The 13,208-nt window shown below is 49.4% G+C and overlaps 1 protein-coding gene across 1 annotated transcript in view; it reads left to right on the top strand.

Annotated features, from left to right (window-relative positions):
- Nup210 (nucleoporin 210) overlaps positions 1-13,208 on the top strand; it is a 106,341-nt gene that overhangs the window by 76,919 nt on the left and 16,214 nt on the right. The window contains exons 22-30 of the mRNA XM_045152547.1: positions 989-1,116; positions 1,215-1,350; positions 2,675-2,737; positions 2,957-3,136; positions 5,636-5,716; positions 7,139-7,270; positions 7,751-7,909; positions 10,982-11,073; positions 12,433-12,607. Coding sequence (XP_045008482.1) covers positions 989-1,116; positions 1,215-1,350; positions 2,675-2,737; positions 2,957-3,136; positions 5,636-5,716; positions 7,139-7,270; positions 7,751-7,909; positions 10,982-11,073; positions 12,433-12,607 — 1,146 coding nt within the window. The remainder of the gene's footprint in view (positions 1-988; positions 1,117-1,214; positions 1,351-2,674; positions 2,738-2,956; positions 3,137-5,635; positions 5,717-7,138; positions 7,271-7,750; positions 7,910-10,981; positions 11,074-12,432; positions 12,608-13,208) is intronic.

Below are 13,208 nucleotides of genomic sequence, written 5' to 3'. Positions count from 1 at the left end.
TGACAGGTTAATTAACAAAGGAATGTTCAAGCAGTTTAGACTGCTTCACTACAAGTACTACTAGGTAAAAGCTTACCCAGCCTCAGATATTCCTTTGGTAATATTTTATTTCTTTATATCTGAGAAAGAGGATGGGCACACCAAGGCTTCAAGCCACTGTAAATGAACTCCAGACGCATGCACCACCTTGTGCATCTGGCTTTTTTTTTTTTGCTGATTTTTCAAGGTAGGGTCTCACTCTAGCCCAGGCTGACCTGGAATTCACTATGGAGTCTCAGGGTGGCCTCGAACTCATGGCAGTCCTCCTACTTCTGCCTCCTGAGTGCTGGGATTAAAGGCATGCACCACACCCAGTGCATCTGGCTTTTTTTGGGTACTGGAGAGCTGAACCTGGGTCCTTAGGGTTTGCAGGCAAGTGTCTTAACCACTAAGCCATCTCTCCAGCCCCATCCTTTGGTACTTTTTTTTTGAGACAGATGAACTGTGTATCCCAGGTCAAGCTGTAGGGCAATCCTCCTGTCTCAGCCTCCCAAGTGCCACCACAGCCAGCTTTCCTCTGGTTATCTTCCTTCTGCTGTTGATATGCCTGCTGGATCTCTGTCTTCACTGGTCTGACCCTCCTTTCCTTAAGTTCTTACTGTATGTACAACATATCTCCAGATGTCTGCTCGGTCAGTGAACTCCTTTGTATGTTTGCTGCTATTCTAAGCTGTGTTTCATCTCCATGATCGGCTTAGTAGTTCATTAGGAGACTAGAATTCAAGCTTCTTGGTGTGCCGGGCCCCCACTGTATACAGTAAACAATTATTTTTAATTTGATGACTGGTTGAGCCCAGAGGTCATCCTTGGTGATTTGTCTCCAGTTCCCAAGTTCTAGGTTGGAGATTAGTGATACCATCTCCGAAAGCCATGGGTGCCACTTATGGGGAAATGATCATGCAGAGGCCATCCCTGAGCCTGTGCCCCTGACACACACACCCCCCCACAGGTGGAGATTGGGAAGGCAGTCAAGGCCTATGTCCGTGTGCTGGACTTTCACAAGAAGCCTTTCTTGGCCAAGTACTTCACCTTCATGGACCTAACGCTCCGAGCAGCCTCACAGATTGTCACACTGGTGTGAGTCTTTACAGGGATCAGGGAGGGGGCCTCCCATCGTAGCCTCTCCAGGAGGTCTGCCTTGGAGAAGGAATCCCAACACTACCCTCCCACCTCAGGGCCCTGGACGAAGCCCTGGATAACTACACGGCCACGTTCCTTGTGCACGGCATGGCCATTGGCCAGACCAGCCTGTCTGCAAGTGTGACTGACAAAGCCGGCCAGAGAGTCAGCTCCACCCCACAACAGATCGAGGTAAAGCTGGGCCTTTTTACTCTGGGTTTAGTCCTGGTTGGGGGTATCTTTGTGAGGAGAGAGGCCACACTGAGATCTGTGCTTTCCCTTACCTCTGATCAGAAGGCATCTGTTATCCACTCCAGGGGTCTACATGACAGCAGTTATCTACTGAGCCAGGAGGAAGGTTGAGGGACAACGCTTAACTTTGTTCTGTGGAATAGAGTCCTTGTGGTTCAAAAAGAGCTTTGCTGGTCATGAAGCAAAAGAATAGGCAGGAACTCTTTCCAGAAAATACTGGCCAGGTGAAGCTCAAGCACAGAATTTCAGCTCATGTAGAACTCCTGGCAATCAGTTCTGAATCAGAACCCAGGCCCAGGAAGACAGTGAGCCTCGGGCTATGCAGGCAAGAGATGGCCATAAAGGTAGCCCCTGGAGCAGGTGGTTCTGGGTGGGATGAGCTCTGAGGTCTTCACAGTGTGGCACTGCCTGTGTCGTGGTTTTCACAGTGCCCCTATCATAGCCAATAGCCAGGGCAGCAATGCCCTGTCCAAGAATATCCAGATACCCACTAGTAGCTTCCTGTTGGCTCTTGCCAATGTTTCCTGCATGCCTCGGCCATGCAGAGGTGGCAGGCTTTATTGATCAGCCTTTCAAAGCCAGTGGAGCAGTGGAGGCGGTTTATGCCTCCAGATGGAAGTGTGCCTTCCTCCTACTGGTGCTGAGGAATTCATTTCTGCCTATAAATAGTGCAGCCCTACCGAGACTAATCCTCATGCACAGAGCACTGTCTCAGCTGTTCACACACCACTCACCTCTGAGCACTTACATACCTGCCAAGCAAGGACTCGTGGGAGACCCAGAATGTGGGTGTCTTGGACCCTTTTCAAGATGGGTTTGTCCACCCTGGCTAGTATCTACCATAAGCCTTTCATCAGAAAAAAATGCTGAAGCCATTGAAGTTGAGCACTGCTCTAAGGCATTTTGCTGGTTAGGAACCACCCCTTGAGAACTGCTTTAGGAGATAGCTGTAAGTCCAAGATTAATCAAATTCATCACCAGATTTATTAGCTCTGGTGAATTAAAGGTCTGTATTACAAGGATCTTATGGTTTGTGAAAGAAAACATTTACAAACAGTAGAGCATACCCAGTCCTGAGAACAGCAGGTCCTTGGCTAAGGGCTTGGGTTACAGGGGTTCCCAGCACTGATCCAGGTGCATTGGCCTTCACTCAGCAGTCACTCCAACACCCATACCCACATTGTGCCTTTCCTAGCAAGTGATCACTTGAGGCCATTGTCAACCTGCATACTCCAACCTTTCTCTCTTCTATCTCCACACCCAGGTTTTCCCGCCATTCAGGTTGATGCCCAGAAAGGTGACACTGATTATTGGAGCCATGATGCAGGTAGGGGTTAAGAGGCAATGCACTCCCACCCACATAGCCAGGCTCAATGAGGTGGCTGGCCTGCCTGCCTGAGTTCCAAGCATGCCATTGCAAGTCTCTTTTGTGGATTGTCTGGGGGAGCCTTCACTGTTGGTACCCTTGCCCTTTACTCTAGGGAGGAGACAGAAGTTGCTCAGGATAGCAGGTTCTGATTTTAGCCACTATTTTCTCACCTCTCAGATCACGTCTGAGGGTGGTCCTCAGCCTCAGTCCAACATCCTCTTCTCCATGAGCAATGAGAGCGTGGCAGTAGTGAGCAGCTCCGGGCTGGTACATGGGCTCACAGTCGGCAATGGCTCTGTGTTGGGGGTCGTGCAGGCGGTGGATGCAGAGACTGGCAAGGTCATCATTGTCTCACAGGTATCTCATGTACCCTGATAACTGTTAACCTCAGGTCTGGGGGTCAGCATCCTAGTGCCACAGCATCTTGTCTTGGTGTGGTCAGCAATGCCATGGGTCTGGGTTTGGCCCCCAAGGACAAGTTCTCTGAGGGTCTAAAGTCCCTACCCACATCCTGTGCCAAGGCAACCCTGCCTACTCGAGGATACCCAGACCCAAAGTTACTCTTCTGCAGGCTGAGTCACCCTGGTTCTACCAGACCTGTGGGACAAGGTCTCCAGTACCCCAGTCTTCAGGAGCTCTGGAGTGCATGGTGGCAGTCATGCTGGGAGCCATTGAAATTGTGCCTTAGGTCATCTCCCCAGCTCTCATGGCACCCTGTGTGTTTCACCACTAACCCTCTTTGCAAATGACTTGCCTAAGAGACCATCTAGTGCCCTGTGACCATCCTGTGGCATTGCTGAGCCTTGGTGCAGGACTGCCTCACCCACAGTTCTGGATCCTTTTATTTATTTGTTGCCAGCAGGGCCTGAATGTGGGCTGATGGAATGACTGGTCGTGGCCAAGGCATGTTGTATGACTGTGTGTGCCTGAATTCAGAGGTGGGTACTGAAAGTATGGGTATATGACAACCAATAAACAGCATTTCAGACCTGGATTTGTATTTAAGGAGAAGGGGAACTAAGTCATTGCTGACCTCATGCTCAGCCCCAGGCTCTGTGGCTTACCAGACTCCTTGCCACAGTGGGCTCCTTTCCCAGTTTCTCTTCCAGGCCAGCAGGTGGCCAGGCCTAGTTGGAACCATCTTCTCCTTGATGGGGTCTCTGTGCCCTATACTAGTGAGAATGACACGAAGCAGGCGAAACTTAGGCTCCAGAGGCTTTGAATCTTTCCAGAGTGTGTATTCTGTGGTCCTCTACTTCTGAGAAAGGCCTGAAGATAAAAACAACAAGGGCATTTGGATTCTCTCTAGGTCCTTTGCTACAGTGGCTCACAGAGGCATCTAAGCAAGGCTGCTTGTGGTCCCATTCCCAGCTATGGCTGTAACCTGGTCACGAAGAACGTTAGGTGCACCGTGTGCGGTAGACTGACACAAGGGCCTGTTCAAGTCTCAGCCACCCGTCCCTAACTCTGAAGATGGTTCCTCACAAGAGCCCTTGAGCACCTCTGCATTTAGAGCAGCTAAGCACACACCTGCAGGACCAGCAAGTTGCCATTCTCGAGGGGCCTTGGCAAGTCCTTGTTCCCCCAGGCTGACTTTGATCTGACATTGAGTCCATTGATTGGCTTCTTTTTCCAGCAGTTTCTGCATCTGCCTCCAAGAATCCTGGTTAAACCACAGTCTTTTTGAATGGCAGAGGCTGCTGCCCCAATTCTGTGTATCGATTTGATGGAGACAGCAAAAAGCACTGAGCATATGAAAACCTGTCCCAGTGATACTCGAGATTCACTAGACATCCAGAGAGGAATGATAGGCCCTAGGAGGTCCTGCTCTGTTTTTCTCTCTGCAGAAGGATAGTGATTTTAAGACCTGGCTTGTTTCTCTCCTCCCAGGGCCCAGGTGGCCATTAGGATAGCTAACTAGAGATTTAAGACAGAGGCCAACATCCTTAGCTCCTTTGCAGATGACCTCTGTTGCTTGCTGGGGCATCTCCCTCACTGGTCTCTCTTCCAGTTAGTCCACAAGGTACTGTAAAACCCCTTCATGTGCTTAGCAGAGAGCCTATGCCACCAGCAACTCCCTGAGAGGTATCTTGAACCTAGAAGGTGGGGGCTTTGCCTGCTGTTTCCACATCCATGGTGGCCATATGATACTGCCATATGCTTCCAGGTCCATCTGTCCTACTCTAGACACAGAATCAGTACCCCAAGGCCATGAGTTGGTATTGGTCCAGCAAGAGATTGAGCAGTGAAGACAAGAGAAGGAAAGGGACTGAAGACCTACTGAGAATCTGCTATGGAACAGGCATTTGCCCAAATCACGAAATACAAGACAGAGGAGGAAGATGTGCTTAGCATGAGCACATGCCAAAAGGGCTGAAGGCCTTATTTTGTTAGCTTGAGTCTAGCATGAGTTAGTAGCACCAAGGAAAAGTCAGTATTGCCAGTCTTTGCTCAGTTAATTGGAATATAGAGCACAGGATAAAGGAGGGTATAAGGTCTGCTCTCAGACTACTTAGTTCCTACACTTGTTCCCTATTCCCTGGTGCACCAGAGAGACAGATAGGCTGGTGTGGGGTAGGAAGGCTCTGGAGACCTGTCCTGTGAGGGCTGCCTTGCAAAGCCTGATTACTGCTCCCCAGTCTGCAGTGCTGACCTACAGATGGGACCAAGCTCGGACTCTGGGAAGGTGGGGGAAGCAGTAGCTGCTTCACATGAGTAAGTCATCCCTCAAGCCAGGCCTTGGGCAGACGAGTGTGAGTGTGCTGCTAGCTGTGTGTTCAGCTGAGCAGACCCCTCCTTCCCTGGGAGGGTCCTTCCCACACATACCAGCCAGCCTGAGCTCTGGGCTCCTTATAGGATCGTGTGGAGGTGGAGGTGCTGCAGCTCCGGGCAGTGAGGATCCGTGCCCCCATTACGCGGATGAGGACTGGGACTCAGGTGAGGGGGTGCTTGGTGGGATGGGAGGACTCAGACTCGGAATCTTGGTTCTGACAGACCATTGCTAGAGCACTGCACCCTTTTGGGAAATGGCCTTCATGCCCCTTCATCTGCAGGCCCTGTTCATCTGCGAGGCTCAGGGAAAGGCAGGGGGTTTAGCACAAGCATGGCATTTATCTCTGAGTTCTGAGTTTGCATTCTTCCTGACTGATGCCTGCAAGACCTTCCCACACCTAGGATAGCACCTGTCCCACAACAGGAGCCCGGGGCACTTACTTTGTGCCCTATACGTTCGCACTGTTGTGTGTTTGCAACAGCCCCGAAGTGGAGATCGGAATCACCACCACGTTACAGTGAGCAAACACACAGCAGAAGGTTTCCCAGGGTTGCACCGCTTAGACAGCCATTCCTTAGTGCCTGAGGATGTACCAGTCTCTCATTAAAGTACAGGGCTTTAGTATTAGACCCTCCGTGTGTCCAGTCATCTCTGGGTGCTTTATGGCACTTCACACACTGTTCCTGCTGCTCGGTAGCTGTCAGACCATGTTGTGTGAAGGAACAACTAGGAAGAAGCCCGTTCACATCTGTGGCGGGTAGAGACGGTCTCCCCCCCACCTTTTTTTTTTTTTTTTTTTTTTTTTTGAGGCCGTCTCTCTAGCCTAGGCTGGCATTGAATTCACAGAGATCCTCCTATCTCAATTTCTGGAATTAAAGGTGTGAACTACCACACCTGGCTTCTAGAGAGAACAATGGGCACACCAGAGCCTCTAGCCACCACAAACAAACTCCAGATACATTGTAACTTGGTGCACATGGCTTAATCTGGCTTCACATGGGTACTGAGGAATTGAACCCAGGCCATCATGCCTTACAAGCAAATGCTTTAACTGCTGAGCCATCTTCCCAACCCTCCAGAACATTATTGATCCATGAAAGAGGAACCTGAGGAAATGTAGCATGCTGGTACTTACCCGAGTAGCTAGATTGGCATCAATTTTTGCCCTTGGCCGCATTGCCTTCACCTTTGCCCACTGGTAGGCCTCAGCAATCATCAGACTGAAGGACATAGTGGATCTCATCATGCTCACTTCCAAGAGCCAGGTCTCCCTGCTGTATTAGGACAGAGGCCTGAGGGGTTGAGGCAATGTGAGCTGTACTGCGAGCGGCAATGGCAAGCACCCTGACATCCAAGGTCATTCAAGAAAGCCACTCAGGTGTACAGCCTAGGGCGGGCCAAGGGGTGGGGTAGTCTTGCCTCTTCTTGGATTGTTTGGTATTTTGTCCAGCCTTCTTGAACCTGTGCCCTTGTCTAGTTAGGAAAGACTTGGGCACAATTCTCACTGTACAAAGGTGGTGGGAAAACTCCTAGAGGAAGCGAGGGAGACCAGGGAGTCACAGGGCCTGGCTTCGTTCTTTCTCCAGGTGCCTGTCTACATAACCGGGATCACCAACAGCCAGAGCCCTTTCTCTTTTGGCAATGCTGTGCCAGGTCTGACTTTCCACTGGTCTGTCACCAAGAGGGACATCTTGGACCTGCGAGGGCGTCACCATGAGGTAAACATCCCACCCAGAGCTCCCTAGTACCCTGTTTCAGACCAGCCCTGGGGTGTGGGGCTAAGCATCACATCTTCTCTGAAGTGTGCTCAGAGTGGTTCCGGCCTCTTCCTGCCCTGTCACCAGCCCCTTCCCATTCTCCCAAATGCTGACCACTGCAGATGGGCTTAGAGGTACATCACCGTATTCTGCTACTGTAACAAATTACTGGAGGCTGGTTACTTTACGGAAACCAGAAGTTTTTTTTAACTCACAGTTTTGGAGATCCAGAAGCAAGTATTAGCATTAGCATTAGCACTGCCCTATAAAGGCCTTCTGGTCAATCCAGAGTATGGTAGACTGCATCATGGTAGGAATGTGTGTGAACTGAGAGAATATATGATGGAACAGGATGTGAGAGCAGGGGGAAATAGTTTGGCTTTTTGGCTTTTGGGGGGCCCTGGGTCTCCATCCTGAAAACATATTTGGTGTCCTTCCCAGGCATCTATCCAGCTCCCATCACAGTACAACTTTGCCATGAATGTGCATGGCCGGGTGAAAGGCCGGACTGGGCTGAGGGTGGTAGTCAGAGCTCTGGATCCCACAGCTGGACAGCTACATGGCTTCAGCAAAGAACTCTCAGATGAGATCCAAATCCAGGTAAGATGGACAGGAGCCATGTGTGAGAAGTCAAGTTAGTGCCAGGGACTCCGCTCCTGGCCTGGGGTGTGGGAGTCATGCAGGAGGACCCTCCTCAGCCCTGAGGACCTCCCAGTCTGCTGGGTGGGAGATGGAGGAATATATCCCATGGTGAGTATAGGGGCAGGCAAAGGGAAGGCAGGGTGCAGAGGGTACCAGAGGTACCAGGGAGAGGGTAGACCAGGACTCCATAGTGGAGTGGCACTGCAGGATGGAAGGGGTTGGCTGGCCCAGGGAGAGTGACTGGCATATGCAAAGGCCTGGAGGTCAGAAATAATGTGAAGTATCCAAGGAGTGCAGACCATTCTGAGCTTGAGGTTCAGGGTGCATCTTGATGGAAGGGGCTACAGGCAGCTGAAGGCTAGAGCTCACCAGGTCTCAGTTGGGCTATTCTTTTTCACTTTCATTTATTATTCTGTGTGTGGGGGGTACACACGCACATGCATATGCACCTGCACGTACACAGAGAATAATTTGGTGTCGTCATTGAGACAGGGTCTCTCCCTGGCCTGAACTTTCCATCTAGATTAGACAGGCTGGCCAGTAAGCCCAAGGAATCTGCCTATTTCTGCTTCTCAACTCTGATTAACAAGTGCCTAGGTTTTGTTTTGTTGTTTTTCTTTTCCTTATGGATTCTGGGAATCAAACTCAGGTCCTTATGCTTGTGAGGCAAGTCCTTCACAGACTGAGCTATGGCCTTAGCCCACCTATAGGTATTTAATAGACACTTACAGAACTCTTAATAAAGGTAGGTATGCTCATTCCCACTTTCTGACTTTGACCAACTCAGGAAATTCAATTCAGCTTTGCAGGAAGCTCATCAGGCAGGTACTGCCACTTGTAGATGAAGCAGAAGCCCAGGAAATGAAGGGTGAAGGTCACACACAGTCAGCGGGGATAGGCCTTATACTGAAGAGAAGGAAGGCCTGTTCCCTCCCCTGAGTCAACTCATCTTGGGCCTGACATTCTGCTGCCCAGAGCCTGCAGTCCCCCAAATGTCTCCCCAACCTTTCCCTCCTGCTTAGAGGATGAAACTGCCCCCTACTCCCCTGTAAAACAGAGGAGTTAACTGGCCTTTGAAGAGGGTATGTTTCACTTCAAGGACTGCTTTCTTCTGATTAGGATCTATAATTCCTGGGCTTTTCTAAACTTCAAAGAAACATTGAAAGCAATTGAATTGAAACATTGAAAAAAAGGCTCATGTCCCCTCCTCAGGAAGAAATGAGCTCTGCTTTGCTTTTCTTTCCCTCCCCATCCCTCCCTTCCTCATACATGCTGGGCCCAGTGACAGAAGCAGATTATCAAACATACATACTTCCTGTGTATGTGAGTGTGTGCATGCATAAAGATACGCTTTCACAGCAACACATAGACATACGTATATACACACAGACATCATGAATACACAGATATGTACAGAGGTACACATGCTCAGATACAGATTCACACGTACCAGCATTAGTTACAAATTCTCCCTGTCTAAAAATAAAGCAAAGTAAGCTCTGACACCCATCTAGGAATTGAAGGAGGGTTTTGCAGCTTTCACTCTGTCAGCCTGAGATGAGTGAATAGTTCTGTGCCTTGGTATCCCTCCCTGACAGATTATAGAACCCGAGTAAATCAAACCAGCCCTCAGCTGTGTTTTATCTGGTGCATTCATGCTTTGAAGAAAACTTCCATTTGTAGCTATTACTTTAAAACCAGTGGCTTGTCCTAAAGCTCCTGTGTTTTGACCTAATGGCAGAAGCCAGCAGGTAGAGCAAAGCCTCCCTCAGTGGATTCCTGGTCTCCAGTTTGCCATAGGCCCCACCACTCTCTGGCCTCTGCCTGACCAAAAGGTCAGAGGTCAGGTACTACTTCTCACAGCATTGGCACTGTTGCTTTTCTTGTCTGAGATAGTGAAGTGAGCTACCACTTGCCATTCACTTCCATTTAAAGAGGAGGTACAAAATAGCCACATGTGGATGCCTTCACTGTGTATTCAGATCCAGTTAATTGCTTGGGTAAAGATAGGCTCAGTTGTCTGCCCTGGGCTCCCCTCAGGCTTCTCTCTGACTGATTTCCATTCACCCTTTGGGAAATGCTGCCCTTGACCTCAGTTTGCATGAATCCCAGCAGTCTTCACACAGGCATGGAAAGAATCCATTTGCAGATGTGGAGATCTGGGTATGGAGGGAGTTGAGCCTTTGACTCTTGAAGGGTCATCCATCTGCTCAGGATATAGACTCTGCCTTAATGCTCTGGCCTTGGGTTTCCAGCTGGTCTGATCAGAACTTGGAGTTCAACACAGTGGCAGCTGTGTGGCATTTTCTGGCCCCTGAGCCAGGCTGGGAACAGGAGCACCAAGAGGGCATTGAAATGGTTGTAGGCACCAGGAATAGTGTAGAAAATGGACCTAGAGTTTCCAGATGATGCTGATTCCCTGGATTCTGGGAGCCATCCAGGGCCTCTAAGCACCTGGTACTGATGGGATCAGATTGGATCTGACATCAGGTTCATTATCTGCAGGACTGAGTTTGGGGCACACCCCTGTGCTCAGAATCCTGGGAGAGTATGGCCAGAGAGGGAGTCGGGCCAAGATGTTAGACTGGGGGTTGTTCTGTGATGGTGACAGTGAGAAGTGGGATGTCTTCATGAGAGAAAGGATTTACGATGGTGCTTCTTGACAGAGGGACCCCTTAGTGAGATCCAGGGCTCTGTAGTGCTGAGCAGGGCCTTTGGCCAACACCTCCTAGCAGGTAAGTTTCTATGTAAGAGAGAGGGAAAAGCTGTTTCCTGGCTTCCATCAAGGATAGGCAGATATGAACCTGTCTGCTTTTCTTGTACCTTAAAGGCTACCATACCCCAGGCTACATTTCAGGAGCTAACACCACTTTGAAGTCACCCCACTCAGCATGCTCATCTGTTAGAGAGAGCAGATGCCTAGACTGTGTGGACTCTGGTTGGCATAGGAAATGTGGCTCACCCTCTTTACCATTCTAGACTGGATGGACTTTAGTTGGCATAGGAAATGTGGCTTGGTCTTTTTTTTAGGTATTTGAAAAACTGCGGCTGCTGAACCCTGAAATAGAAGCAGAACAGATATTAATGTCACCCAACTCGTTTATAAAGCTCCAGACAAACAGGTACGTGACTCAGCTGTTGTTTTCGGTGAGGATGAGAAGCTGCGCTTGCCTCTGACAAGTCATTTGTCAGAGCCGTCAGGAGCCACACTGCTTGCAGGGAGTCCTGGGTAGTGTGTGTGAATTGGAGCGGTGTTTGCATTCCCTCTTCCCATGAACTTCCTCTGCTTATCCACAGCCCTTCTGTGGCCCCTTTTGCTCCCTGTAGCCTAAAATCATTTCATGCGTGCTGCTGAAATTCAGTCTTTAAAAGTGGAAAAAATACCAACTTGCAAGTGTTAAATTTTTCAGATGCCCCTGTGTGTTTAAGACTTGTCACTCAAAGTGTAGCCCATGAATCAGCAACAGCAGCGTCGCTGGGGAACGTGACAAAATGCAAATCTTGGACCCACCCCAGACCTAGGAAGGAAAAGCTTCTCTTTAACAAGATCCCCGGGCAGTTGGGATATACAGTGAGGTTTGAGAAATGCTATTTTAGAGGCTGTCTGCAAACGTCATTCCCAGCTTTGGTTCAAGGGGGACACCTTTCCTAACCATTTGCTCTTGGATGGCAGTTGTGAAGTGGGGGCCGCACAATCAGTACAGGTTTCATGATAGACACACAGGGTTCATTTTGCCAGAAATAACTGAGAGCCAGGTGCTGTGCTGGGCTATATGATCACAGTAAAGAGACATCCTCGAGGACAGCAGGATAAGGATGGTAAGAAAGCAGTGTATAACCTTCAAGCAGAGCCCAGAAAAGGGCATAGTGTTTTAAAAGGATGAATATAGGAGTTCCTGAGGTTATGAGGCCGGAATTGATAGGGGAAGAAAATAGGGACAAGACTATAACACTTCATAAACTAGAGAAGGTCTGTAGGACTGGAGAGCTTTCCTTTCCTTGCATATTAATGAACATATAAGTACTGCATAATGTGCTTCCTGCCAATTCCTTTTTAGCAGGTAATGCATCCCTGTCCTCTATAGTCCTAGGACATCCTAATCCCAGAGTTGGACAACTGTCTGTTCTACTCCAAGCCTCATGCTTCATCCACTACCCAGGCTGCCTTATTTCAGTAAAATGGAGGGGATTTGCCACAGAAACGATCTTGTACAAAAGTCACTGATGAAACAGACTCAGTCTTCACAGTGTCACCCTTCTGTCTGTTGGACTGTAGGTGTGTGTGATCTCGAAATCTGCTTTCAGTTCCTGTGGGCAAGTGGTGAAGCTGCAAACAGCAGCATGTGGTACTGAGGAGCCACGGGCTGGAGTCAGACTCTTGTCTCCTGGAACTGCTGGAAGCCCTAGGCAGTGGGGAAGTGGGTCCTCCTTGTATCCAGCCCCACCTTGCATTGAAAAACAAATCTGCCTTGTCCCCAAAGGGATGGTGTGGCCACATTGAACTACCGTGTCCTGGATGCGCCCGAGAAGATCCCTGTTGTGCACATTGATGAGAAGGGCTTTCTGGTGTCTGGCTCTGGGATTGGGATGTCCACCCTTGAAGTCACTGCCCAAGAACCTTTTGGTGCCAATCAAACCATCATTATTGTTGTAAAGGTAGGATCATCACATTTTTTCTGAGAAATAAGTGCAGGAACTCAAAGGTGGTATTTTTCCTCCTAGGTAGAAGTGATTCGCCCTCCAGCTGAGAAGTTGTAGATAGGAATTTACCCAAGAATCACTCAGGGGCAGAGGTATTAGACCAGGGTCTGCTGTCCGAGCCAAAGATCCCTGTGGACTGTTGATTCCACCCAACCTTATTCATAGAAGGAGAAACTGAGACATAGTGAGGTCCATGAATGGCCTGAGGTCACTCTGCTGCAGTGGGTGTCCTAGTGTCTTGACTAGCATACCAGTGCTCTGCCCACTAACATTATGGATGTTACAACTAACTTGAGCCCTTGCCCAAGCCATGTAATGGTTAGTTCTTTCCAGCGTGAAGCATGTTTAGTATCAAACACACATCAACTATGAGTGCACAGTGGCCCATTTTGCAGCAGAGAACCTTTCCTACTACTCCAGAAGTGGCTGCTCGAGTCCACAGAGCAGCTGAGGGACAGTCTGCCTGGCTTATACCTGCTCCATAGGCACTCCTGTCTCATCACTGCTGCTGCTGTTGAGTCCTAGAGGATAAAGAGAAAATAAGTTCACTGGGAGT

This window comes from Jaculus jaculus, chromosome 6 (genome assembly GCF_020740685.1).
Source record: "Jaculus jaculus isolate mJacJac1 chromosome 6, mJacJac1.mat.Y.cur, whole genome shotgun sequence".
Taxonomy (NCBI): domain Eukaryota; kingdom Metazoa; phylum Chordata; class Mammalia; order Rodentia; family Dipodidae; genus Jaculus; species Jaculus jaculus.
Note: the sequence above shows the minus strand (reverse complement) of the source record. Positions and strands in the feature narration are given on the sequence as shown.